Source organism: Leopardus geoffroyi, chromosome E1, assembly GCF_018350155.1.
Source record: "Leopardus geoffroyi isolate Oge1 chromosome E1, O.geoffroyi_Oge1_pat1.0, whole genome shotgun sequence".
Taxonomy (NCBI): domain Eukaryota; kingdom Metazoa; phylum Chordata; class Mammalia; order Carnivora; family Felidae; genus Leopardus; species Leopardus geoffroyi.
The window spans coordinates 38,466,281-38,493,578 of NC_059330.1; the positions used below are offsets into that span (position 1 = coordinate 38,466,281).

General features: G+C 37.5%; 1 protein-coding gene across 18 annotated transcripts in view; it reads left to right on the forward strand.

Moving 5' to 3' along the window:
• CDK12 (cyclin dependent kinase 12) overlaps positions 1-27,298 on the forward strand; it is a 78,322-nt gene that overhangs the window by 14,219 nt on the left and 36,805 nt on the right. For all 18 annotated transcript variants that reach the window (XR_006714942.1, XR_006714939.1, XR_006714941.1 and 15 more), the window contains exons 3-13: positions 2,208-2,384; positions 4,146-4,285; positions 4,777-4,947; positions 9,047-9,236; positions 14,780-14,836; positions 15,161-15,262; positions 21,490-21,567; positions 22,596-22,712; positions 23,186-23,317; positions 24,969-25,180; positions 26,603-27,055. Coding sequence is in view for 4 of the 18 variants with exons in the window: in XM_045488677.1 (XP_045344633.1) it covers positions 2,208-2,384; positions 4,146-4,285; positions 4,777-4,947; positions 9,047-9,236; positions 14,780-14,836; positions 15,161-15,262; positions 21,490-21,567; positions 22,596-22,712; positions 23,186-23,317; positions 24,969-25,180; positions 26,603-27,055 (1,829 nt within the window). In the remaining 14 variants the exon portion in view is untranslated. The remainder of the gene's footprint in view (positions 1-2,207; positions 2,385-4,145; positions 4,286-4,776; positions 4,948-9,046; positions 9,237-14,779; positions 14,837-15,160; positions 15,263-21,489; positions 21,568-22,595; positions 22,713-23,185; positions 23,318-24,968; positions 25,181-26,602; positions 27,056-27,298) is intronic.

The following is a 27,298-nucleotide window of genomic DNA, read 5'->3' on the forward strand; positions in this document are numbered from 1 at the left end:
AAATACTACAATTTTATGGGTCATCATTATTCCCAGATTTTTGGTATATTGAAATTTTTTTGAAATAGGATTTGACCTGCATTCAACTCGTGTGCCCTGAACTGGTAGTACATATTGAACACTCATACTTGATGAAATAAACATACTAAACATGTAATTTTTCAGAAGCAATGCACATTTTCACTGTAGTAAACTGAATGTGAACCTATAAAGTAAACCTTGGAGAAAACAAGACCTAAATATAAAGACTGAAGGGCATCTGGGTAGCTCAGTCGGTTAAGTGTCCGACTCTTGCTTTTGGCTCAGGTCATGATCTCACAGTTCGTGGGTTCGAGCCCCACATCGGGCTCCACACCGTCAGCGCAGAATCCCTGCTTGGGATTCTCTCTCTTTCCCTATCTGCTCCTCCCCTACTCACATTCCTCTCTCTCCCAAAATAAAGAAATAAAACTTAAAAAAAAAAATACTTAAAGAAAAAAATAGACTGAACTTACATGAAGTGATGGTGAGAAAATTGAGGTCCTTCAGTTCTAGTGGAGAAAAACCAAGAAGTAATCTATTTCTGGATCATGAAGAATTAAAATTTATAAAGAGTATTCTGACATTAGTAGTTGGAAAATTAGGAATTTTCATTCTCTGAATACCTTAAAAATTGGGGAAAATTTTAAATATCTATATTGTATCCTTCCTGAAGAGTTTTCCCAGGGTAGTAAAATCTTAGTGCAAATTATAATAATGTGTTTGTCTCTATCAGTAATTTAACAGAAAGTTTCAGATGATGGTTTTGCATGGGTAGTCCATTGACTACCCTAGTTCTAGTTGATACACACAAACTAATCTTGACTCTATTCTGCCTGATTTACAAGAGATTGAACTGATGAAAACTGGTAGGAAGTTGTACTTTTGAGATTGTGTTTCACGTGCAATACAAGGGATAAATCTGTTCTTTATAGTTCTATGGAAGTATTCATGAAATAATACATTTTTTAATGATTTTTTTAAATGTTTATTTTTGAGAGGGAGAGAGAGAGAGAGACAAGAGTACGAGCAGGGGAGGGACAGAAAGAGAGGGTGACACAGAGTCCAAAGCAGGCTCCAGGCTCTGAACTGTCAGCCCAGAGACCAATGCGGGGCTCGAACTCATGAACTGCCGCGAGGTGGTGACCTGAGCTGAAGTCGGATGCTTAACTGACTGAGCCACCCAGGTACCCCAATACATTTTTTTATAACTACTTGTCAGAAAAGTAGAGGAGGCTCCTACTGTGGTTAGGATTCTCAGCTTGTTTTCAACCTTCTGATACTATGATGGAAGAGAAAAGGCTTACTATCTAGCATGGTTTTATTTGTAGGCATGAATTAATATGTTGTATTTTTCCTAAGGACATGAATAACACAAAATATTTTCTTTACTCATAAATAAATTGAGATAGTTAAAAAATTGGATCTGAACACTGACTTTTCTAATCTATTCCAGAAAAGACATTCTTTTCTCCCCCCTCTCCCCACTGACTATTTTGTTGATTATCATGAAAAGTCTGCTACTAACTGCTTTCATGATTCTGAAGTAGTTTCTTGGACTCTTTCTCCTTAGATTTTTAGTTTCAGAATTATTTATCCGTTTTGGCTAGCCAGGTAGGGTTGCCTTTTGCTTCCAAGTCAATAGAATAGGTGAGCATATTCACTAATTTTGATGTCCAACTTAACTATAATTCTTACTGAACATTCTAAAATACTATTTCCTTTTCTAAGTTCTGCCCACATATTTAATAACATGGTAATGTTGCATTGTTGAGCTTTTCATTGCTTTTTAAAATCTTTGCTGGTTCAAATATATGGAGTAGATTTGGGGACTCCAGAAATTGTAATGGTACTTTGGGAATTTAAGGTGCCTGCTTCTTGCATTTTATTTCATTTCAGTAAAAATCCAAATAAAATCTTAGGAAAGACGTTAAAGCCTTGTTAAAGGACCTACAAGTGATATCCCCAATTTTTAATTGTTTCTTTTATATACTATGGATATCTTTTTCTGAAATCCAAAAATCTTTGACTGTGATAAACTGCATATCCTTATGTTATATTACAGGGTTTTATCCCTTAAAAGTAAAATCTTTATAATGTTTTAATAGCCAGACTTTAAAAGCTTTGAAAAGTTTTATTTGCTTATGTTTTAAGGAATTATGGTCTTTTTCTTCTCTTCTATTGTTTAGTCCAAAAGAGACTCCACCTTCAAAACCTGTAAAGAAAGAGAAGGAACAAAGGCCACGTCACTTACTCACGGACCTCCCTCTCCCTCCAGAGCTTCCTGGTGGGGATCCATCTCCTCCAGACTCGCCAGAACCAAAGGCAGTTACACCACCTCAGCAACCATATAAAAAGAGACCAAAGTGAGTTTTTGGAAGGACCTATTTTTTCCAGTCCTCTTGTGTGTATGTGTGTGTGTGAGAGAGAGTGTGTGTGATCTGGGGAGAGGGGCAGAGGGAGAGAGAATCTTAAGCAGGCTCCACAATCAGTGCAGAGCCCAGTGCGGGGCTTGATCCCATGACCCTGGGATCATGCTTGAGCCAAAATTAAGAGTTGGACACTCAACCGACTGAGCCACCCAGCTGCTCCTTAAAGTTTTTATTTTATTTTATTTTATTTTTTTAACGTTTATTTATTTTTGAGACAGAGAGAGACAGAGCATGAACGGGGGAGGGGCAGAGAGAGAGGGAGACACAGAATCGGAAACAGGCTCCAGGCTCTGAGCCATCAGCCCAGACCCCGACGCGGGGCTCGAACTCACGGACCGCGAGATCGTGACCTGGCTGAAGTCGGACGCTTAACCGACTGCGCCACCCAGGCGCCCCAAAGTTTTTATTTTTAAGTAATCTCTGTACTCAACATGGGGCTCATTCACAGCCACAAGATCAAGAGTTGCTTGTTCCACTGACTCAGCTGGCCAGGTGCCCCGTGAGGGACCTATTCTTTTTTATTTTTTTAAATTTTTAAAATTTTTAATTTTTAAAATTTTTGAGACAGAGAGAGACAGAGCATGAGCAGGGGAGGGGCAGAGAGAGAGGGAGACACAGAATCCGAAGCAGGCTCCAGGCCCTGAGCTGTCAGCACAGAGCCCGACGTGGGGCTCAAACTCACTGTAAGATCATGACCTGAGCTGAAGTCGGATGCTTACCCGACTGAGCCACCCAGGCGCCTGAGGGACCTATTCTTAATTATAGCTGTTTTCCTTTGGGCCTAAATCTCACACTTCCTTCCACAGCCTACACGGTGGGATTATAAAAGATTGGACCTGACATATATTTTTTATTTTATTTTAATGGATAAAAGCCTTTCTGGGATACTGTTCATCTGCACTGTAAGATACCCACTTGTGTTTTTAGAAAAACAATAATTTCCTGAATCCAAATGTACCATGAACATTGATCCCATTGTATCTTTTGAGTTTGATACTTAGAATATTAAGAAGAAAAGAAAAAAGTCCTTTTATTCAGGGCGTATCAACCATGTACATATTAATGAAAACTTAATAGATGTGGGATGTTTTTTCCTAAACCACAGAAATTGCTGTGCCATAAATGTAGTGGAATCTGGATTTGATCTTCTGATTATTACCATTCCTCTCTCTCTTTTTTTTTTTTTTTTTAATTTTTTTAAATTGAAAAAAAAAAAAAATGTCTTTAAGTAGGCTCCATGCCCACTGTGGAGCTTAAACTCAGGACCCTGGAATTGAGTCATGGGCCTACTGACTGGGCCAACCAGGCACCCCAGCATTCCTCTCTTAATAGTAAAAATGGTTATCGTTTATTGAGCATGTATTATTGCCAAAGTCTTTTATTTTAACAGTAACTCTATGATGTAAGGTTTCTTTACCATTCAGTAGGTGAGGAAGCCAATACTGAAGAGAGGTTAGAAAGTAAGCACCAAATCTATTATTTGATATTATGCCTTCCTGAAGCAAAAAATCTGTCTTAGCCATTGTGAGAGACTATTACATATTTATTTCATATCTTTTTAATGTAGAAATTCGTAAAAGATTCATGGGCCAGAGAAATTATCATAAAATAATTGTTTTCTTCTTTGAATAGGCTTAAGTGTTTATGATAACTTTTTGGTTTTGGGGGGGGGTTCTTTTGTTTTGCCTTTTTTAGAATTTGTTGTCCTCGTTATGGAGAAAGAAGACAAACAGAAAGTGACTGGGGAAAACGCTGTGTGGACAAGTTTGACATTATTGGGATTATTGGAGAGGGAACCTATGGCCAAGTATATAAAGCCAAGGACAAAGACACAGGTAAACATTACCACAAAAGTCTAGATGTCAGAAGTTTAAAAATTTAGCAATGTAGATTTATTAGATTTGGCAAAACTAAATTTTGAGTTCTAATTGGTTTCCACAAGTTACTAAAAGATAAAAATTTCCAAAAGAATAATTATTACTGTTTAAAAACCTTCCTCTTCTGTTGCCTGTTGTAAATATTTTATAATAGGCTTGCTAGGAATTTAAGAGACAGTAAAAGTAAAATTTATAGGTTGCTCTTTGTTTGGTAAGGGGTTAGTCCTGAAAAATAAAAAGAATATTGAATTAAGAAGTTCAAGTCTTAAACAATCAAAGGCAAGAAAGGGAACATGGGGTTTTGTTTTTTTTAAGATATAGAAGTATCTGGCATATAGCATTAAAAGTAAGCTAACTGTGTTTCAGAGCAACTCTGGGCATTTTTCGCCTGTTCATGATGGTGGCCAAAAATGCTGATAATGTAACAGTTTGAATTTGTTGTGTAACAGGAGAGCTGGTAGCCCTAAAGAAGGTGAGACTGGATAATGAAAAGGAGGGCTTCCCGATCACAGCCATTCGTGAGATCAAAATCCTTCGTCAGCTAATCCACCGAAGTGTTGTTAACATGAAGGAAATTGTTACAGATAAACAAGATGCACTGGATTTCAAGAAGGACAAAGGTATTAGCAAGGAACCATGTTTCTACAGAGTAGATTGGTACATCTTACTTTCCTTTTATAGCTTGTTTACCTGTTTGAATTTTTTCTAAAGTGTTACTTTTCTTTTTTAAATTTTTTATTTATGTTTGTTTATTTTTGAGAGTGAGAGAGTCAGAGTGTGAGCAGAGTAGGGGCAGAGAGAGAGGGAGACACAGAATTTGAAGCAGGCTCCAGGCTCTGAGCTGTCAGCACAGAGCCCAACGTGGGGCTCAAACTCACCGACTGTGAGATCACAACCTAAGCCTGAGTCAGACACCCAACCGACTGAGCCACCCAGGCACCCCTTAAGTACTAAATTTTTTATAAAGTCCAACTTCTTTACTGAATCCATAACAGAATTAAGATATTAGTTTTAAAGTTTTTTCCCACAAATTATAATAATTAAACCTAGATTTACTAGTTATTTTTAAGAATCTCATTTTAAGTAATTTTAAGTAATCTCATTTTTACATTTTATAATGTAAAATACATTTTTATAATTTATAAATTACTTATAAATTTATAATACATTCTTTATAATACATTCTTATTTTTACATAGTTTTGCACTTACACAGTTTAGAATTCAAACAGGTATTTCTAAAACAATCTTTAGGTCATATATTTTTCTGGATTTTCCTGGATTTGTGACTTTTTTCTGTTTGGGGGATAAAATTATTCATTTATACTTATGTTTGAAGTGGTCTATGTATGTCATTTAACCTACTTTTATTGAAGCAAATCTGAAGATTTAGAGATGGGCAACTGAAGAAATGACATCTGTAAATATAGTCTGGAATGTTAAGAGAGAATGTGATTAAAGCACATAAAATTAGGAAGGTAATAGATGAAGTAAGCTGGGCTTATTTATAGAGCCTTAATGATATTAAAGATTAGCACTAGGGAAGTTAGCACTTCTCAAATTTGGTAGAAGCAGTTTTTGTTTATGTGTTTTGTTTTTAATTTTATTAAGTGGTAGAAGTAGTTTTAAACCAAATGAAAGGAAATTTTGCTTATGTAACGTGTTATGTACTTTGATAAATTTATGGAAGTTAGACCTGAATAGATTAAGAATACTGGATGTATTTCTGGATGTGTCTTAACTTTTTTGATTATAAAAATAATATAATGTACAGGTAATTTCTTTAAGGATAAACAAGGAAACATTAATTGGTTGCTTCTAGAGTGGAGCTTACTTTTCCCATGCCATTCTGTATTATTTAAATGGTTTACCATGTACTGTTTAAATTTTTTAATCATAAAATAATAAATAAGTGAATAAATGGATGTAATGCATACCTTTTTTGAAGAAATTGAAAATATGGAAGTCTAAGAAAAAGAAAATGGCATTCTCTCCCACTCCATCCCAGTCTACCATCATCCATAGAAAACCATTATGGTATTAGCATTTTGGCATATTTCTTTCTAAGTACTTTGTATATATTATACTTGTTTTATCATAACTGAGATCAAAGTATATTTAGTATTTTATAACTTGTCATAAGCAATTTCTCATGTTATTAACATTTTAATGACTGCATTAGGAGAAATCCAAATTTATTTCACCAGTCTCTTTTCAGCAATTAGTTGCCAGTTTATTTTATTTTATTTTTAATTTAATTAATTTTTTTAGAGTAAGCTCTATGCCCTTGGGGCACCTGGGGGGCTCAATCAGTTGAGTGTCTGACTTAGCTCGGGTCACAATCTCATGGCTTGTGAGTATAAGCCCCACACTGGGCTCTCTGCTGTCAGCATGGAACCCACTGGATCACTTTGGATCCTCCTTCTCCCTCTCTCTTTGCCTCTCTGTCTCTTTCAAAAATGGATAAACATAAAAAAGAAAAGAAAAGTAAGCTCTGTGCCCTACATGAAGCTTGAACTTATGACTCGGAGATCAAGAGTCACGTGCTGTATTGACTGAGCCAGCCAGGCACCCCAATTAGTTACTAGTTTAAAAAAGTACTGTAGTACTGCATTGAGCATCTTTGTCCATAAATCTTTGCGTTTTGATTGATTGATTTTGTGAGAGAAAGCAAGCAGGGGTGGGGAGGAGAGAACGAGGAGAGAGAGAGAGAGAAAATAAATCTTTTTTTTTTTTTTTTGCAATATTTATTTATTTTTTTTTTATATGAAATTTATTGTCAAATTAGTTTCCATACAACACCCAGTGCTCATCCCAAAAGGTGCCCTCCTCAATACCCATCACCCACCCTCTCCTCCCTCCCACCCCCCATCAACCCTCAGTTTGTTCTCAGTTTTTAACAGTCTCTTATGCTTTGGCTCTCTCCCACTCTAACCTCTTTTTTTTTTTTTTTTTTTTTTTTTTTTTGAGAGAAAATAAATCTTAAGCAGCCTCCATGCTCAGCACAGAGCCCAACAAGGGGCTTCATCCTGGAACTTTGGAATCATGAGCTGAGCTGAAATCAAGAGTTGGACACTCAACCAACTGAGCCACCTAGGCACACCTTGATTTATTTCTTAGTATAGTTTCTTAGAAGTAGAATTATCTGGTTGAAGCGATTTTTTTTTTTTTTTTTTTTTTAAATAATCTCTACACCCAACGTGGGACTTGAACTCACAACCCTGAGAGTTGTGAACAAGAGTTGTGGACAAGAGTCACATGTTCTTTCAAATGAGCCAGGCAGATTTTTATATTTAATGTTAGATCACTTTTAAGATAGTAATAATTTATGTCCACCAGTGAGTGCCCATCCCACTTTATCCTCCCTCACATTGAGTGTATCTTTTTATTTTATTTTTTTAAGTTTATCTATTTTGAGAGAGAGCGTGTGCACATGCAAGCAAGGGAGGTGCAGGGAGAGGGAGAGAGAGAATCCCAAGCAGGCTGCACTAACAGCATTGAGCCTGACATGGGGCTAGAACCCATGAAGTGTGAGATCATGATCCAGGGCTGAAATAAAGAGTCAGATGCCCAACCAACTGAACCACCCAGGCGTCCCTGAGTATATCTTTTTAAAAAATTGTCATTTTGATAGGTGAAGTATCCTATCGTTATTTTGGATTGCATTCCTTCTATTACTTCTGAGTTCTTTTTCCATGTTTATCAGTTTTACTTATTTTCTCTTCTTTGAGTTGTCTTTTTGTGTGTTTTGTCTACTTTTGCAGTTTTAGTGTTTTACTTGTTAATTTGTATGAACTCTTAACTAAATCTAAGATATTCCTTTAATGCAGTGGTTCTTAACTTTTGGGGGGTATGGATCTCTTTAAACATCTTACGGATCCACGCTTTAAAAAAATACATTTAAAATATTGCATACTGTTTCAGGGAGTTCAAGGAGTCCTTGATTTCTATGTACTAGATTAAGAATCCTTGCCTTTATGCTGTTAGGAGACAGAATTTTAGATTGGATACGTAATTGTCTAACTAGGTCTGGTATTTCTTATGTTACGATATTTGCCTCTGTCACATACCCTGCTAAAGTGGAGAAAGATAGCATGGATTTCAAATCTTTTACAGTTCTCTTAGCATGCTTCTTCTTTAATTTACTTTTAAATTTAGGGAGTTTAATTAGATGGCTCACTTTTCTTTCAATTCTTAAATACTATAAATTTCACTAATAATTTATACTACATATACTGTGCTGTCCCTGGCATATTATGAGTCCTATTAAATATAACTAAGGTAAAGACTTACATAGTAGCCATAGACAATGATGGCATTGTAACAAATGGGCATGGTTGTGTGTTACAAATAAAGCTTTATTTACAGTGATAAACAGCAGACTGGATTTGACCCAAGGCCTGTAATTTGCCAACTGACTTAGATTGTAAAAGATTAATAATACAGCTTGATATCGGGGCAGTTGTCCTCCTTAAGAAGTAAATAGTCCAAAGAGCACTGGGTTAGGAGTCTGAAGAGTGATTCAGATAAGTAGTTCTGTTATTATTAGAAAGGGCAAGTTATTCAAGTGCTCTGAGTTTCAGTTCCTTTATCTGTAAAATGAAGCAATTGCTTCAAAGAACCTTATGGTCCACTCCAAAATAATAGTGAAATTTGAAGCATTGTCATTTCAGCATCCTTTTCCTCTTGTTTTTAATTTTTTTCTTTCATTTTTGTGTAGGTGCCTTTTACCTTGTATTTGAGTATATGGACCATGACTTAATGGGACTGCTGGAATCTGGTTTGGTGCACTTTTCTGAGGACCATATCAAGTCATTCATGAAACAGCTAATGGAAGGATTGGATTATTGTCACAAAAAGAATTTCCTGCATCGGGATATTAAGTGTTCTAACATTTTGCTGAACAACAGGTAACATAGTAACCAAATGAGGCATTTTCTCCCTCTTTTCTGACCCATTTAGTTTCAGCTAGTTAATTGATGATAGGTAGACCCAGTGATGCAGTTTTTTGCATTTACATACAACTGATGTTTGTACTGTAGGAATAACTTATGATTGGAGTACTCTGATAGCAGAGCCTTTAGACTCAATGTTGGTAAGGAATTAACAGAGGTAGGATTGTAAAGCTTTTTAAATTGCAAACATTTTAGGGAACCACTTACATCACTACAGGAGTATTCAGAGAGCTTTTTGCCATAGCTAGTAAATATTACTGTGGTCCTGGAAAATTAAAACACACATTGAGTTCTCAGTGAAATTCTCACTTGTTTAGTGAGGAGAAACATGCCTGCTTTTTTAGCTGCTGTTGAGACTTTTTCAGTATCAAATTTCAGAGTAAACACAGGTGTAGCTGGTGGTTCACCTCTCTGCTGAGCACATACTCCCAGGTTTTAATAGCGTAGACAGACAGGAATTTGGTGATGAACAGTGTTAAATCCTCAGAAGTTTTTATCATCTGCTTTCTTCTTCTCTGGCTATTTGTCTAAACTATATTGATGATATCAGGTGTATGTATTATGCACATTAGTCTTTGGTAAATAGCCCTACCAGTTGAGGAATAAAAAGCAAATCTGATACTATTGAAATCATACCAGTGTTTGGTTCTTTTGGCATTTGGGCTGTTTATAACTATCTTTGCGTGATTCACCCACTCTTTTAAACATTTCTATTTAATTATATTTGGCAAAAATTAGATAGAGATGTAGAGTGATATGACCTATTTCACATCTTTGTGAAGTGAGGTGACCAACCATCCAGAGTTGCCCAGGGACTGTTCTAGTTTTATTTTTTATTTTTGTTTTTTTTTCTTTAAAGTTTTTTATTTTTAAGTAATTTCTACACCCATTGTGGGGCTCAGACCCACAACACTGAGATCAAGAGTTGCATGCTCCACCAGCTGAGCTAGCCAGGTACCCCTGTCCTGGTTTTAGCATCGAAAGTCCCATATGGGATAGTTGGTCACTGGAAAGCTCAGAGTTTATAGGGGAGCTAAACAAATAAATTGCTCAATCCAGTAAACAGTTACTAAGCCCCCCTGCCTTTTTTACATAATGTCTACACCCATTGTGGGGCTTGAGCTCACAACCCCAAGATGAAGAGTCAAATGCTCTGTCAGCTGAAGCAGCCAGGCACCTCTAAGCCCCTTGAATTTGGGAGCATCTGGGAAGGTGGAATCTTGAGGAATGGATAGGAATTTATCAGAAAGTCTAACAACAGAGGATTAAATTTCTAAGCAAAAGAAATTGCATGGGAAAAAGCACATAAATTTGAAAATAACATGTTATATGTGGGAAAATGTAAACAGGTAGGTATTGCTAGGGCAAGAAGAGTGAAGCTCATAATGGGGAGATGAAGCCGGACAGTTGTAAGGAGCGAATTTAAGGATCTTGTATATCTCGCTGAGGAGTTTATACTGTCTATAGGTGACAATGATTGAATGGTGCTGGTGTGGTTATACAGTTAATTTGGTTGGCTATTTTTTTAAGTTATACAGTTAATGCATATTTTAAATTATTTTATATAATGCATATATTTATTTTATATATTTTGTACTTAAATACCTTTTGAGACAAAACATCATGTTAAAAAGAGTATTCCTTTCTGTCACTATCTCTGTGACCCATAATTTTCATTAAAACTGGGCTTGGTTAATCTACATCCATAGTGATAATACTTCAAGAATTTAATGATGATGACTATTAGCTTACAGTTATCTGGACTATAGCATATACTTTTTTTTGTTCGATATGTTCTTCCATGGTGGGGAGGGATGTCTCAGGCCAGGGAATGACTGCAGTCCTACTTGGTGTCCTTTCTAGTGGGTTAAGCCCCTCCCTGTCTTCTTATATTCAGGAAGCTGATAAAGTTCTAGATTAAACTGAATTTCCTCCTGAGGTTACTAAGCAGGATGCAGGAGTCTCATGGTCTAATCTGATCCATCCAGCCTCTAATCTTGCCCATTTAGCTCTGTCTACACAGAGAATTCTGGGTGAGATGGCCTGGAGAAAATGGTAAGGAGCCCTCAGCTGGACAAGGAAGCAAGAGCAATTGATAAGAGAGAGAGGAGAGCACTTGGGCTCCATGGTGTTCATTATATCTTTATTACACAAGTATAAATGAGACCAACTTATTTTAGATGGTAGAGAGACACAATTAGTCTTCTCTTTTAGAAGAAACACTAAATGGTCACTCTAATAGGGTATATATAGACTGGAGGTAGGGAAAACATTATAAAAAGAACACCTATTAAAAACACCATAAGAAATGGTCAGAGCTTAAACTAACCAATTCCTTGCTAATAGAGATGGACAGGATAAATTTTGTGAATGAGTAGATTTTGGTGAGTGAACGAATGTTGGAGAATGAATGAAAGTACTTTAACTCCCAAACTTCTACCTTAAGAAACTAACTAGATGAGTGGTATAATGGTCAATATAGGGAATATAGAAGGAAGAGCAGGATAGATGAGTGAAGAGTAAATCCCTTTTGGATATGGCTGTTGCACATCTAGGATAGTGATATCTGACTAATAGGCATATGGTCACATTGAAGTTCCAAACTAGCAATGTAGTTCAGGAGTTAGCAAGCAGAGAAAAGGTGTCAGAAGATGGAACCTAAGGGAATGGTCAGATATGGAGGAAATAAGGAAATATTATGAATGTAAATTAGACAGGTTTAAGAAGTGAATAGTCATAGATGTCAGGTGATGCAGACAGATTATAAGACATAAGAAGGAATCTGAAAATCAAAAGGTCAGCATTGACATTGTGGGGCAAATTGGTGGGTAGCACAGTTAATGGGAAGGTGCTGGTAGGAAGGTCTTTAATTTTTAATTTAAGGATGCAGAGGTTTGAGCATATATAAATACTAAGAGAAAAAAATCAATAGGGAGAAGCTGAAGATCCAAGAAAGAACTAAAATAACTTAAAGGAACAAGGTTCTAGAAGAAATGAAATCAAGGTCACAGGTGATAGTGGTCACAAGTATAAGTGTTGATTATCCTTCAACAAGAGAGATTGACACATTTTTTTCTGTAACTGAAAGGAAAGAAAAAGGAGAGCTATAGATGCAATTAAGGTTATACAGGTAAAAGGATGTTAAGTAGCTCCTACCTGATGATTTTTGTTTTCAGTGAAGAAGGTCATTTACTGAGAGGGAAGGGGATAGATTAGGAAATATGCTAGGTTCTCAGTGACGTTTAGATTTAGCCTAACTTGCATAACTATTTGCTGTCGTTTTATAGTCCTATGTGCTTCCTATAGTCCATTTTAAAGAGTGTGCTTCACTTCGCTGTGCTTCAGTCTTGGATCATCTCAGGTTCTCAAGAGTGAGGATGCTGAGAAATTTGAGGAACTCTTTTTGTCTCAATATAGGGCTCAAGTCAGCTAGTCCTTTCCTTTTTGCTTTTTATTCATTTCAACTTAAAAATGTATGATGTTTGGGGCAAGTGGATACGGTGCCAATAATCTTTACCAGGAATGATAAGGGTTTCTGTAATGTAAAATTTTGTTGCTAGTAGTTACTTGGTTTTAACTTTGAGGAGCACCTCCTACCATAGCCTCCTTTTTCTATCTCACTTGAATGCCTGATCTCAGCTGTCAGGTACCTGAGGTATCTCCAGTACCTTAAAAAAAAGAGTGAGCCGGCTTACATTCCCCAAGAAGGAACACAAGTGGTAAATGTGAATAAACAGGCTATATAAGAATTTAGGTAAATATGATTAATCCAAAATAGTTAAGAATTTTAAGTTTTCTGACATTTTGTGTTATAGTTTATTAAAATATTACTTAACATCACTATCAAAGAATATTTAGCAGAGTGAAACATGGGTGTGAGCCTTTTATGGGATGGTTCTCAAAAGTGTGGTTCTCAGACCCATAGATGCATTGGCATCATCTATGGGCTTGTTAGAAACGTGAGTTCATGAGCTATGACCTGCTGAATCGGCATCTCTGGGAATGAGGCCCAGGAAACTTTTTTTTTTAAATATTTATTTATTTTTGAGAGGGAGAGTGAGCAAGCACGAGTGGGGGAAGGGCAGAGAGAGAAGGGGACAGGATCCAAAGGTGGCTCTGCACTGACAGCAGCAAGTCTGAGGTGGGGCCCAAACTCACAAACTATGAGATCATGACCTGAGCCAAAGTTGGATGCTCAACTGACTGAGCCAGGCATCCCAGGAAACTTTTAATAAGCTTTCCATGTGATTCTTATTTCATATGAAAGTTTGAGAACCCCTATAAGATCATAGTTATTTATCTTTATGATACAGGAAATGATGGCAATATGTTGGTAAAAGAGACCTCATTCGTCATAAAAATTGTGTGCTCAGATCAAAGCCATGTTCCTGGTTTGAAAAAATCTGTTAGGGGCACCTGGGGGGCTCAGTTGGTTGAGTGGCCAACTTTTGCTTTCTGCTCAGGTCATGATCTCATGGTTTGTGGGATTGAGCCCTGCATCAAGGAGGGGCAGAGAGAGAGGGGGAGAGAGAGAATCCCAAGCAGGGTTCATGCCATCAGTGCAGAGCCCGACCTGGCATTCAGTCTCACAAAACAACACGAACCGTGAGATCATGACCTGAGCTGAAATCAAGAGTTGAACGCTCAACCGACTGAGCCACCCAGGTGCCCCTGTAATGTGTTTTGTATAGCTAGTGTCTTCAAGCCAGAATTGATCAAGGTTTATCATTAAGTTAGAACAGCTCATTCCTTCTTTCCCCAACAAGTATTTAATCTAGCAGGGTTTTTTTTGTTTGTTTATTTTGAGAGAGAGCACAAGTGGGGGGTGCAGAGAGAGAGCGAGAGAGAATATGAAACAGGCTGCACACTGTCAGCACAGAACCTGAGGTGGAGCTCGAATTCATGAACTGTGAGATCATGACTGAGCCAAAGTTGGATGCTTAATGGACTGAGCCACCCACATGCCCCTAACCTAGCAGGTTTTAGCAACTGTTGTTTGCCAAGAAATAAAAGGAATATTTAGTTAAGGAGTCAAATCCAAAAATACAGTAGTAGTCTAAAAAGAAAACCTTAGGGGAGCCTGGGTGGCTCAGTTGGTTGAGCATCGGACTCGGCTCAGGTCATGATCTCGTGGTCTGTGGGTTCGAGCCCTTCGTCGGGCTCTGTGCTGACAGCTCAGAGCCTGGAGCCTGCTTCGGATTCTGTGTCTCCCTCTCTCTCTGCCCCTCCCCCACTCATGCTCTGTTTCTCTCTCTCTCTCTCTCTCTTTCTCTGTCAAAAATAAACATTAAAAAAAATTTTTTTAAAAGAAAACCTTAAGTCTTTGTAAACTGGGGTAGTCAAAAGAGGTTTAATCTGGATGTGTGACCATTAAGAGTAGAACTAAGATAGCAGATGTTAAAATTCCTTTAACTCCTAAACTTGTGCTTGACTGTTTAGATTTAATTAGGAAGCCACTACTGTTACTTATAAAAATAAATTGTTTTTTTGTTTTACAGTGGACAAATCAAACTAGCAGATTTTGGACTTGCTCGACTCTATAACTCTGAAGAGAGGTGAGGCATTCATCATTGCAAGTTGCAGTAACTTTCAGAATTCCCTAATTTTCTAACTATGTTACCACCTAGATTTTAGATAGTAGATTCTGTCTAAATTCTTGAATCAGCCTCAGACTGAAATAAATCAACCCAAATTAGAATGGAAGTTATTTTTTCATCTCTTACTCCTCCAGTTTACTTTTGAACTATTAGATTGTTAGGGAGCTGTTTTGACAATCCTATTTTCAATTGGCAGCTATTCCTCTTTGCATTTAATTTTACAAGTATTTTTTCATCAGAAGCCGTTGTAAATTTATGTCATGGTTACTTTTTACATTTCAGTCGCCCTTATACAAACAAAGTCATCACCCTGTGGTATCGACCTCCAGAACTTCTGCTGGGAGAGGAGCGTTACACACCAGCTATTGATGTTTGGAGCTGTGGGTAAGCCTCTGTGCTTTTTCTTTTGTTTATAATTTATGTATTATTGAACTGGTATCTGTTTTCTCTCTACATTGGCTTTTGTAGCTTTTCTTTAAGTTTGAAAGGATGGGTATAAACTTTTAGCTAGAATTCAGGGAAATCTGTTGAATGTTTCCTAATCTTCTTTAAATTTTTATTTAGATATTCATTTATTTTTGGAGACAACATGTTTTTGTTTTTGTTTTTTTTAATTTTTATTTATTTATTTTTGAGAGAGAGGGGGAGGGAGAAAGGGAGCAAGCAGGGGAGGGGCAGAGAGACAGAGACACACAGAATCTGAAGCACGCTCCAGGCTCTGAGCTGTCAGCACAGAGCCCATCACGGGGCTTGAACCCACAAACTGAGATCATGACCTGAGCCAAAGTCAGATGCTTAACCAGCTGAGCTACCCAGGTGCCCTGAGACACGTTTTTTAAAACATTTCCTCAAAACGTCTTTTTTTTTTTTTTTTAACATCATTTGATTTCAGATCCAAATACATTCAAATAAAGTCCATAGATTGCAGTTGATTATCTCAAGTCTTTTAATTGTAGCTTCTCCTTCCATTTCTCTTGAGGTCCCCGCCACCCTCCCCCCACCCCCAGTAATTTTCTTATTAGAAACTGTGTCATTTTTGTCTGTTCCCACAGTCTGAATTTTGTTAATTGCATCTTCACTGTGTTTTTTGTTGTTTTAGCATGGTTTTCTATCCCTTTTATTTCCTGTAAATTGTAGGTGAATTTATGTTTGATTTCCAATTATCCACTGACCCTGAAATTACTTCACAGGTGGTTTTGAGTACCTCTGGAAGTTTATAGTTAATGATACATCAAAGTTGGGGGTAGGTGGCAATAGGAGCCTCTGCCCAGAGTATAGTCAAGAACTAGGTATGTTATCTGTAGACAAGTTAAAAGCAATAAAACAATAGTTTACTTTTATTATCATATTATACAGGCAATTCTAAACAATGCTTGATAAAATATCCCTAACAGGGCAGATTTACACATATACACACATGCATGCATGCACACACACACATGCCCCACTTTACATAATATACAATCTCTTTTTGAAATGTCAGCTATTAATGATCCACCTTCATTTATTCATTTGTGGTTGTTTGTGATGGTGATATTCTAATTATATTATTCCTTCCTGGAATAAAGATAACATTTACTTTACTAACCCTAGGTACGAGTCACATAGAAAAAGTTAGATATAAAGCTTTAATTCTCTCGTTTTACTCACCAGTTTTCAGTGTAATGAGGTAGTTTCCTAGTATCCTTCAAAGATGACCAAAGAGAGGGTTTGGGGTGGGTTTTGTTTGTTTGTTTGTTTCTGTTTTTTTAGTTTCATTATGAACTCATGGATTTAAACATGTTTTATATGTTTTACTCCATTACAGTTATCATCTTATTCCTATTCACATTTTGCAGTCTTTGACCAGTGGGAGGGAGTTTAGTGGGTCCTTTCCACACAACTATAGTGTTTGATAGCCTTCCTTGTTTGCTGGTTCCAGGCTCATCCTATTCATTTCCTGCCCTAGACCTGAAATCAGCCATTCCTTTTAGTGGAAAATAATACTTAGAGACGATAGTCTGTGTATTAGGAACATAGACATTTTTTTTTTTTTTAATTTTTTTTTTTCAACGTTTATTTATTTTTTTGGGGACAGAGAGAGACAGAGCATGAACGGGGGAGGGGCAGAGAGAGAGGGAGACACAGAATCAGAAACAGGCTCCAGGCTCTGAGCCATCAGCCCAGAGCCTGACGCGGGGCTCGAACTCACGGACCGCGAGATCGTGACCTGGCTGAAGTCGGACGCTTAACTGACTGCGCCACCCAGGCGCCCCGAACATAGACATTTTAAATGGGCCATGTTAGTTGTTTCTGATACTGTATGATTTATGCATACACACTCTGTCCTTGACCTCCATACCTTAGGATTCTGACATATACTTGCCAGTGGAGCTTATCACTTTTTCCCATTCATTCCCTCCTCTATTAATGTTAGTCTTTAAAACTGCAGGGGTTTTATTTCAAAATTCAAAAGGGTCAAAGAAAAGGAGAGCATAATTTCATTGGTAGCCTCCCCAATTGAAATGAAGCTTTAGTTAAATTTTACTGATTCAAGCTGGGTATGTTTGTGTTCTGGACTATTTGCTTTAACAGTATTAGCATTTAAATTGTCACAACTAGGCTCTAAAGTTAACACCCCATTAAGATACACAGGGAAAGTTCATAGCTCTGTTCGTACTATTATTTCAGTGTGTGCAACCTGCCACCTCAGTGTAGTTGCAAAGTATTGATTACATAATAATATCTTCCCCACCAAAGAACTAGAACTGAAATAAAACACCAAAACACAACTTGGAAATTAAAATTATAGAAGATTAGGCTTTAAATAAAGCCCAGTAACTTCATTGAATTGAGATTTTGCTAGACTCTTGATGTGAGCTTGCTACTTTGGTGATTCGTGGAATTCTCTCTGAAGGAGAAACTAGAAAGACTGGTGCAACGAATTATGTCTAGATTCTGAAAACCCACCTGGGTTGGTTGGTTGGTTTTTCTTTCTGCTTATTTTATCAGTTGTGACAACACTGTATTTGGAATTTGATTTAGCAGTTTATGTTGGAAACAGAATTAAACTTGACTTTTACTTTTCTATTTCTGGATAAGATTTGAGTGAATATGGAAGTGAGAATTTGTCATTTGAGGTTAACAAATGCTAATAGAAAGGTGCTAATAACTTTAAAAACTAGCTTTGTTTTGCTTCTCAAATTTAGTCAAGCTAAAGAATTTCAAAGTAAAACTATAAATACTGCTTTTGTATTAGCAAATCTAATTTCAAAGCATAGGCCAGAGAAGAGATTCTTTGTCCATTTGTTTTCTTACTTTTCAAAAAACAAAATATTTTAGGCATACAAAAAAGTACAGAGTAGTCATGTAATTTTTTACATTTGTTTTAAATTTATCTTGATATGGGGGGATGGGTTAAATAGGTGATTGAAATTAAGGAGTGCACTTATGATAAGCACTGGGTGATGCATGGAACTGTTGAATTACTATATTGTACACCAGAAACTAATATAATAACACTGTATGTTAACTAACTGGAATTAAAATTAAAACTAACTAACTAAATTAAATAAATAGATTTATTTTGATATAATTTCAAATATATAAGAGTTACTAGAAAGGACAAAGAACGTTAGTATAGCTTTTATCCATATTCATTAAAATTTTTTAATCTTTCAATTGAGGTATGCAATAAGCTGCATATGTTTAAAATGTACAGTTGAAGTTTTGACATTTTGTATACACTAGTGAAACCATCACCACAACCAAGACAAAAGTTTCCATGTGTTCCTTTGTAATCTCTCTCTTCTGTCCCACACTATCCTAGGCAACAACTGTTCTGCTTTCTATCACTATAGATTGATTTCCATTTCTGGAATTTTATACAAATGGAATCATACAGTATATGTTCTTTTTTCCCTTTTGCATCTTTTACTCAGCATAATTATTTTGAGATTTATTCGTGTTAGATTCACTAAAATTTAGCATCTTGCCACATTTGCTTTTTATATTCATATGTTTATGTATGTGTATTTATATCATACAACATAAAGTATATAAATAGAATAAAATCGTGTATATGCACACATCTTTTTTCCAGAACTATTGAAAGTAGTTGTACATGTCATCCTCCTTACCATTTAATATTTAATGTACCTTTCCTTTTTTTTTTTTAACGCGTATTCATTTTTGAGAGAGAGGGAGAGCATGTGCGGAGAGGGACAGAGAGGTAGACATAGAGTCTGAAGCAGGCTCCAGGCTCTGAGCTGTCAGCATAGAGCCCAATGTGGGGCTTGAACTCACGAACTGAGATCATGACCTGAGCTGAAGTCGGATGCTTAACTGACTGAGCCACCCAGGCGCCCCTTTAACGTACATTTCTTTTCTTTTTTTTTTTTTTTTTTAATTTTTTTTTTTTTCAACGTTTATTTATTTTTGGGACAGAGAGAGACAGAGCATGAACAGGGGAGGGGCAGAGAGAGAGAGAGACACAGAATCGGAAACAGGCTCCAGGCTCTGAGCCATCAGCCCAGAGCCCGACGCGGGGCTCGAACTCACGGACCGCGAGATAGTGACCTGGCTGAAGTCGGACGCTTAACCGACTGCACCACCCAGGCGCCCCTAACGTACATTTCTTAAGAACAAAGATATTCTTATATAAAATCACAGTAGCATTATCAAATTCAGGAAATTTAACAATGATACACTATATTTTAAAGTAATTTAGCTTACATTCCATGTTCTTACTTTTTCAGTACCCTAATAACATCCTGGAAACAATACCTCACCTGATAAAGGATTTGATCCAGTATCATGTATTACATTTAGTTCTCATTCTTTACTCTGAAATAGTTCCTTAACTTTTGTCTTTCATGTATATACATAAATTTTTTTAAATGTTTTATTTATTTTTTGAAAGAGAGAGAGAGACAGAGTGTGAGTGGGGGAGGAGCAGAGAGAGAGAGAGAAAGAGACACACACACACACACACACACACACACACACACATGGAATCCTAAGCAGGCTCTAGGCGCCAAGCTGTCAGCACAGAGCCTGATGTGGGGCTCAAACCCACAAACTGTGAGATCATGACCTGAGTCAAAGTTGGACGTTTAACCAACTTGAGATTCGATATATTTTTTTAATGTTTGTTTATTTATTTAATGTTTATTTTTGAGAGAGGGAGAGAACATGAGTGGGGGAGGGGCAGAGAGAGAAGGAGACAGAGGATCCAAAGTGGGCTCAGTGCTGAGGGCAGAAAGCCCAGTCCAGGGCTCAAATTCACGAATGAGAGATCATGACCTGAGCCAGAGTCAGATGCTTAACTGACTGAGACTCCCAGATGCTCCGACACTTACATTTTGAAGGACAGACCAGCTACTATATAGGTTCATATTATGAAGTTTTGGCTGGAATATTGCATAAGTGTTCTTTTCAAGGTATCACATTTATACTTAAATGAACCCTGTTTCCTTCTTTTTTTTTTTTTTTTTTTTAATTTTTTTTTTTTCAACGTTTATTTATTTTTGGGACAGAGAGAGGCAGAGCATGAACAGGGGAGGGGCAGAGAGAGAGGGAGACACAGAATCGGAAACAGGCTCCAGGCTCTGAGCCATCAGCCCAGAGCCCGACGCGGGGCTTGAACTCACGGACCGCGAGATCGTGACCTGGCTGAAGTCGGACGCTCAACCGACTGCGCCACCCAGGCGCCCCCCCTGTTTCCTTCTTATTGATGATGTTAATTTTGTTCACTCAGTTAAGGTGTTGTCTTTTTTTCCCCACTAAATAGTTACTAGATTTCCTTTTGTAATTAAGTAATTTGTGGAGACATACCTGGGGACTTTGTAAATATGTATTATTTTGGAAGGCATTTGCAAAATGGAAAAAGCATTTAAGCATAATGTATTTGAAAGTCCTATTGAAACTGATTCTGGGTGATGACAATAAATGCTTCTTTACAAATACAATGCCAAGAGGGCTATAGTATATTGCACATTCTACAGAGCAAATGAATGGAAAAAGCTAATCTCTTTACAGGAACTGCTGAGCATCCTTGTAAAATTGAAGTGTGGGTTTTTTTTAGTGTTTATTTCCTTAATTTACAATGGAATTGGTAGAAAAGGACTCTGACTCATTTTCTTTGCTTGTAGACCACCCTTTATAGATGGTAAAAGTTTGATCGCCTGGCAAATTTAAATTCTTAATACTGTCTATTCTCACCGCAAGAAATATTTTCCTTTTTTTTTTAATTTAATTTAATTTTATTTTTTAACATTTATTCATCTTTGAGAGACAGAGAGAGACAGAGCATGAGCAGGGAAGGGACAGAGAGAGGGAGACACAGAATCTGAAGCAGGCTCCAGGCTCTGAGCTGTCAGCACAGAGCCCGACGCGGGGCTCGAACTCACGAACCACGAGATCATGACCTGAGCTGAAGTCGGCTGCTCAACCGACTGAGCCACCCAGGCGCCCCAAGAAATATTTTCTTTTACAAAATTCAGACACTGCAATTTGGGGCTTATTTACAACATGTAATATCAAATTCTGCCAGATATACTATAAAAATTTTTAGAGACACACTTTAGGCTCCGGGGATTTCTCTCCTGACCTTTCAATTTTACTCTTTCTAGATGCATCCTTGGGGAACTGTTCACAAAGAAGCCTATTTTTCAAGCCAATCTGGAACTGGCTCAGCTAGAACTGATCAGGTACAGCTGTGCATGTGTTCTGAGTGCCCAGGTGTGATAGGTCATTTCATCCTCTAATTTCTAATACTTTTCAGTCATTCTACTAAAAGTTGACTTTATGCTTATATCCAAGTATTCTCAAGTCAGTATATATCCAAGTATATTCTCAGTCAGATTTACCACATATTTTATCATGGGCTATATATGTAAAGAAATTATATTCCTCCTTTTTAGGTGTTACTGAGGGTCTTAGTTTTTAGGTTCCCCCTTTTTAGACTTTTTAGGTCTTTGCATATTTTTTATTCTTCATATAAAAGCATGCCATTTTCAAGGTAGACGTTTCATTCTTAGGTTAGATTAAGATGAGCTGTATTCAGCAAACATTTATTAAGCCTGTTCTATAACAAATTCCTTTTTTTGTTAAACTTTAAGGTTTAGAGATAAGTAAGATAGGTCCCTGCTTTCAGAGAGCTCAAAGTTTAGTAAGTAATACAGCATGTAAACAGATAATTATAAAATAGAACCTAAACTAGAGGATTTGGGGAAGGACTGGGGTTGTTTTAATCAATATAAGTAAAGAGAAGAATACAACAGGCTAATGTAGACTTCTTTAAAGGTGGTGTATAACTCATTATTGTGCATTAAATTCAATTTTCTATCAAAATTTTTAGGCTCTCTTCTAATTTTCCCTATAGGGATATTATATGACCAGCTCAGCACTTTGAAATTAATACTAACTGAACAGAACATAATTGATAATGAAAACCTTTATGGAGGTTTAAAAACATGTTTTACAAAATCAAGTATATGCATCATTTTGGACTATTTTGCCAGTATTTTCTCTTCATTATCTTGTAACCAGCTCTTTCTGTCCTATTCCTTCTGTCCTTAAAGCAGTGAGGTCAGGTTTTACCTTTCTGCATGCTCTCTAATTTAATAAGCCAAGATTCCCCAGACCTCGGGAGGTAATAATTTCTGCTTCTGTAATCTCCAGAATTCACAATGCTGACTCATTTACTTCTTGTTTTGGCTTTTTGCTTTGTTTTCAGTCGACTCTGTGGTAGCCCTTGTCCAGCTGTGTGGCCTGATGTTATCAAGCTGCCCTACTTCAATACCATGAAACCGAAGAAGCAATATAGAAGGCGTCTGCGAGAAGAATTCTCTTTGTGAGTTTGGCAAAAATGTACATCTGGTTTCTGTGTTTGGCTGGAGTTTAGACTTGACTTTCCTAGCTTAGGGAGTTAGTGTTGTCCCAACTTATGGCAGCACACCATAGGAAAACATTTTTTTTTGAACAGTATATGAATTTTATCATAGTTTTGTTGTAATTTTCTCTTATGAAGGCTTTAGATGAAAAAATAAATCATTTTATTGTGAGGAATATATGAATTTTCTCATAGTCCTTTTGATATTCCCATAATAAAAAGAGAATGGAACTGCTGGCTTCATGTTTTTTACTTGTATTATATAGCATTGCATAAATCCTCTGTGGGAGCAGATCTGCTTGCTTGTTTAGCCAGCTTTTAGTTCCTTTTCCACAGTTTTACATGGAGGTGGAAATTCAGAGACCTTTGACCTAAGGTTATAGGTTTAAGAACTATGGGGTCATTGTGAACTTGTTCTTTCTTCCTTTCCACAGCATTCCTTCGGCAGCACTTGATTTACTGGACCACATGCTGACACTAGATCCTAGCAAACGTTGCACAGCTGAACAGACTCTACAGAGTGACTTCCTTAAAGATGTTGAGCTCAGCAAAATGGATCCTCCAGAGTAAGTGCTGGTGGCCAAGTAGTGATCCTAAACCCCCCACTAAACCTTAGGAGATGTGTAGCTCAAAATAATAGGTTTTTAGAAGGAACTGCAAATGGCTGAGTCCCAAATGGAGAGGTGCCCTTGAGTATTATGATTGATAAGAGGTTTTATTGCTTAATGTTTTTAAACAAGGAATACATTTAGATACGATATTTGTTCTAATTTGACTCAAACTATTTATTGCCCTGTACAGCCTCTTTAAAGTATTCCTTCTAGTTTTTGCTCTTACCTGTTCCATTTGCTTGAATCCCCCATGTCTGTGGTGACCATGTATATCCCACACTTGGCAAGGGCAGTTCTAATTTTAAATAGCTTGTTACTATTGGGTCATATGTCCTGAATTATTTGATGTTGAAAATATCTTTGAACGTGTCTCTCTTTCATCAGAATCTTATGCATTTTCTGTATTCTATAGGATCTTCTGAAGTTTTACTCTCATGTTTCACATTTGGCCAATAATGTGACATTGTATGACTGACAGCATTATCGTTTTCATGTCAGAGTTTTTGGGTATTTTTTTCTTACATAGAGAAACTATGTATCTTAAATACACAGTATTTAAAGACGAGCGGGTAGTAACCACAAATCTGATTGTTCCAAAGAAATGTCCAAACTCATTTACTGCACTAGAATTTTGATACGTTGAATTTTGGCTTGAAATACATAAGCTTTTTACTAAAATTTGGGAGCTCTTATTATAGAGAGATTTTGGCTCTAGTAGTCTTTATTATAATAAGATTTTACTTTCCGGGACTGTTTGCATTATTGAGTATGAGGAAATGTGAAAATATATTAAATATATTAAAATATACTAATAAACTCCACAAATGAAAATACTGAGTCATGGAAATTCCATGGGTAGAAAGAAGAAAGAACCTATTTTTTGGTCCTCAAAGACCAAATAACCCATAAATTGATTTTACACAAAGGTGATTTAATTATACACTGCTTAAGTGGTTCACCACCTTGCCTGGACTTTTGTAGATATTAATAGGCTAGTCATCTCTGTCCTATCTATTCCAAACTGAAACTTGACCAATAGAGTTCTTCTTTATTCTTGTTATGCACAGCAAGAACAGTTATCAGACTTAACTCTTTGATTGGAATGTAGTTGTGTATATAGTAGGTGTGACTCTGATATTAGCAAGAGTCTCATTTCTCACTGTAGAAATCTGTTGGTCTTTTATTTCCTCAGACTACCATATGTCATGATTCCTTTTACATTGCTACTATCTGTTTACTAATATTTCTGGTTATTTTTATGTTATTCTTTCCATTTCCCTCAGCTCTTTGCCTTCCTATTTAAAAAAATTTTTTTAATGTTTTTATTTATTTTTGAGACAGAGAGAGACAGAGCATGAGCAGGGGAAGGGCAGAGAGAGAGGGAGACACAGAATCCAAAGCAGGCTCCAGGCTCTGAGCTATCAGCACAGAGCCTGACACGAGGCTCAAACTCACGGACTGTGAGATCATGACCTGAGCTGAAGTCGGACGCTTAACCAACTGAGTCACCCAGGCGCCCCTGCCTTCCTATTTTAATCTCTTCTTCCTCCATTCATTCACTGTCATTAGTCCCACACACATTTCCCCTTTGCTTTGTCTTTTGCAGCCTCCCCCACTGGCAGGATTGCCATGAATTGTGGAGTAAGAAACGGCGACGACAGAGACAAAGTGGTGTTGTGATAGAAGAGCCACCTCCATCCAAAGCCTCACGGAAAGAAACTACCTCAGGGACAGGTGCTGAGCCCGTGAAGAACAGCAGTCCAGCACCACCTCAGCCTGCTCCTGGCAAGGTGGAACCTGGGACTGGGGATGCAGTAGGTCAGTTCTGGGATGGAGGTTTTGTATTTTTATTAAAGACACTTGGTCAGGTTTTGATGATCAAGTGCAAGGGTGTGTCTGTCTGTCTGAGTTTTTAGCCACTGAAGCAATAAAGAAATGTCCCATCATTATGGGGAGGAGATAAACCAAGTTTATATATGGGGTTTAGAAAGTCTACAATGGATTATTTTTCTTTCCAGAAAGAGGGAATACTATATCTCAATTAGAAGTCAATTAGGTAAAGTTAGATCAGTAAGTTAGGTAAAGCAAATTTAAGGTTCATTTACCCATGGTTTTCTAACATGTAATTTGGAGCCCTGTTTATGTTTCATTTGAAAAGACCTTCTTAGAATCTGATCATTTAATCTTTATTTTCGAGAAAGAGAGAGACAGAATGTGAGGTGGGGGAGGAACAGAGAGAGGGAGACACAGAATCCGAAGCAGGGTCCAGGCTCTGAGCTATCAGCACAGAGCCTGACGTGGGGCTCCAACTCACAAACCGCAAGTGCGTGACCTGAGCCAAAGTCGGACACTTAACTGACTGAGCCACCTAGGTGCCCCAGAATCTGATCATTTAAACCACAATTATCGTTAAATGTAGTTAGTTCCATAGATGGAACTGATCTATGGAACATATTTGATCTAAATATATCCAAAACTGTGTAATAGTGAACTATTATAATAATAAAGTAGTTCTGTGGTACCATCAGTTTTTCTGAACTACAGGTATTCTTTCTGAGACTCACTTGCCCTTCCCTGTTCACCTACAACAGTGGTTTTCAACACTGGCTGCACTTTAGAATCATGTAGGAAGCTTTAAAAATAAACACTCCTGGGGCGCCTGGGTGGCTCAGTTGGTTAAGCGGCCGACTTCAGCTCAGGTCATGATCTCTCAGTCCGTGAGTTCGAGCCCCACGTTGGGCTCTGTGCTGACAACTCAGAGCCTGGAGCCTGTTTCGGATTCTGTGTCTCCCTCTCTCTGACCCTCCCCTGTTCATGCTCTGTCTCTCCCTGTCTCAAAAATAAATAAAACGTTAAAATTAAAAAATATATATATAAAAATAAACACTCCTGAACAATTAATTGCCAGATATCTGGGAATGGGAACTGAAGCACCTGAACTTTACAATCTCTCCTAGTAATTCTAATGTACAGTAAGGGTTGTAAGTCACTGACATTGAAGAATACAGATAAAATGAAATCACTTTTACTCACAATACTGGGATGTTTTAGTTTGTTCCTGTATTTTTCAGTGAAAATCTAAAGAAAAACTGTCATGACAATGTGAGGCATGAAAAATGAGACATTCTAAATGAAGCTTCATATACTGAATATTGTAATTTGCTCTTGCCAGTTGAAGAAGGCAAAGGTCCTTACCCTGCCTCATCCTCTTATTTTGGCTCCACTGTCTCTCCTCCACAGGCCTCGGTGACATCACACAGCAGTTGAATCAAAGTGAATTGGCAGTGTTACTGAATCTGCTGCAGAGCCAAACCGACCTAAGCATCCCTCAAATGGCACAGCTGCTTAACATCCACTCCAACCCAGAGATGCAGCAGCAGCTGGAGGCCCTGAACCAGTCCATCAGTGCCCTAACGGAAGCCACTTCCCAGCAGCAGGACTCAGAGCCCATGGCCCCAGAGGAGTCTTTGAAGGAGACACCTCCTGCCCTAGTGGTCCAGCCTTCAGCAGAACAGACAACCTCTGAGGCTTCAAGCACACCAGCTGACATGCAGAATATGTTGGCAGTTCTTTTGAGTCAGCTGATGAAAACCCAGGAGCCAGCAGGCAGCCTGGAGGAAAACAACAGTGACAAGAACAGTGGGCCACAGGGGCCCCGAAGAACTCCCACAATGCCACAGGAGGAGGCAGCAGGTAAACAGACCGGTCATGAATCTCATTGAGCTCAGGTGCTGTTGATCCTCTTAAAAATCTCTTTAACATTTTCTTTTTCACATCAATGGCCTCAGTTTCAGTTTTCTGTAACCTAGTCTACAGGAGAACATAGCACCCAATGATGTATTTCTTGCCCAGCTTCTATTTAAGTCTCAAAGCTTCTCAAAGCACCTTCCATATACTGATGGTTTTTCCATTTTCTAGGAGGTAGGTAAGTAAAGC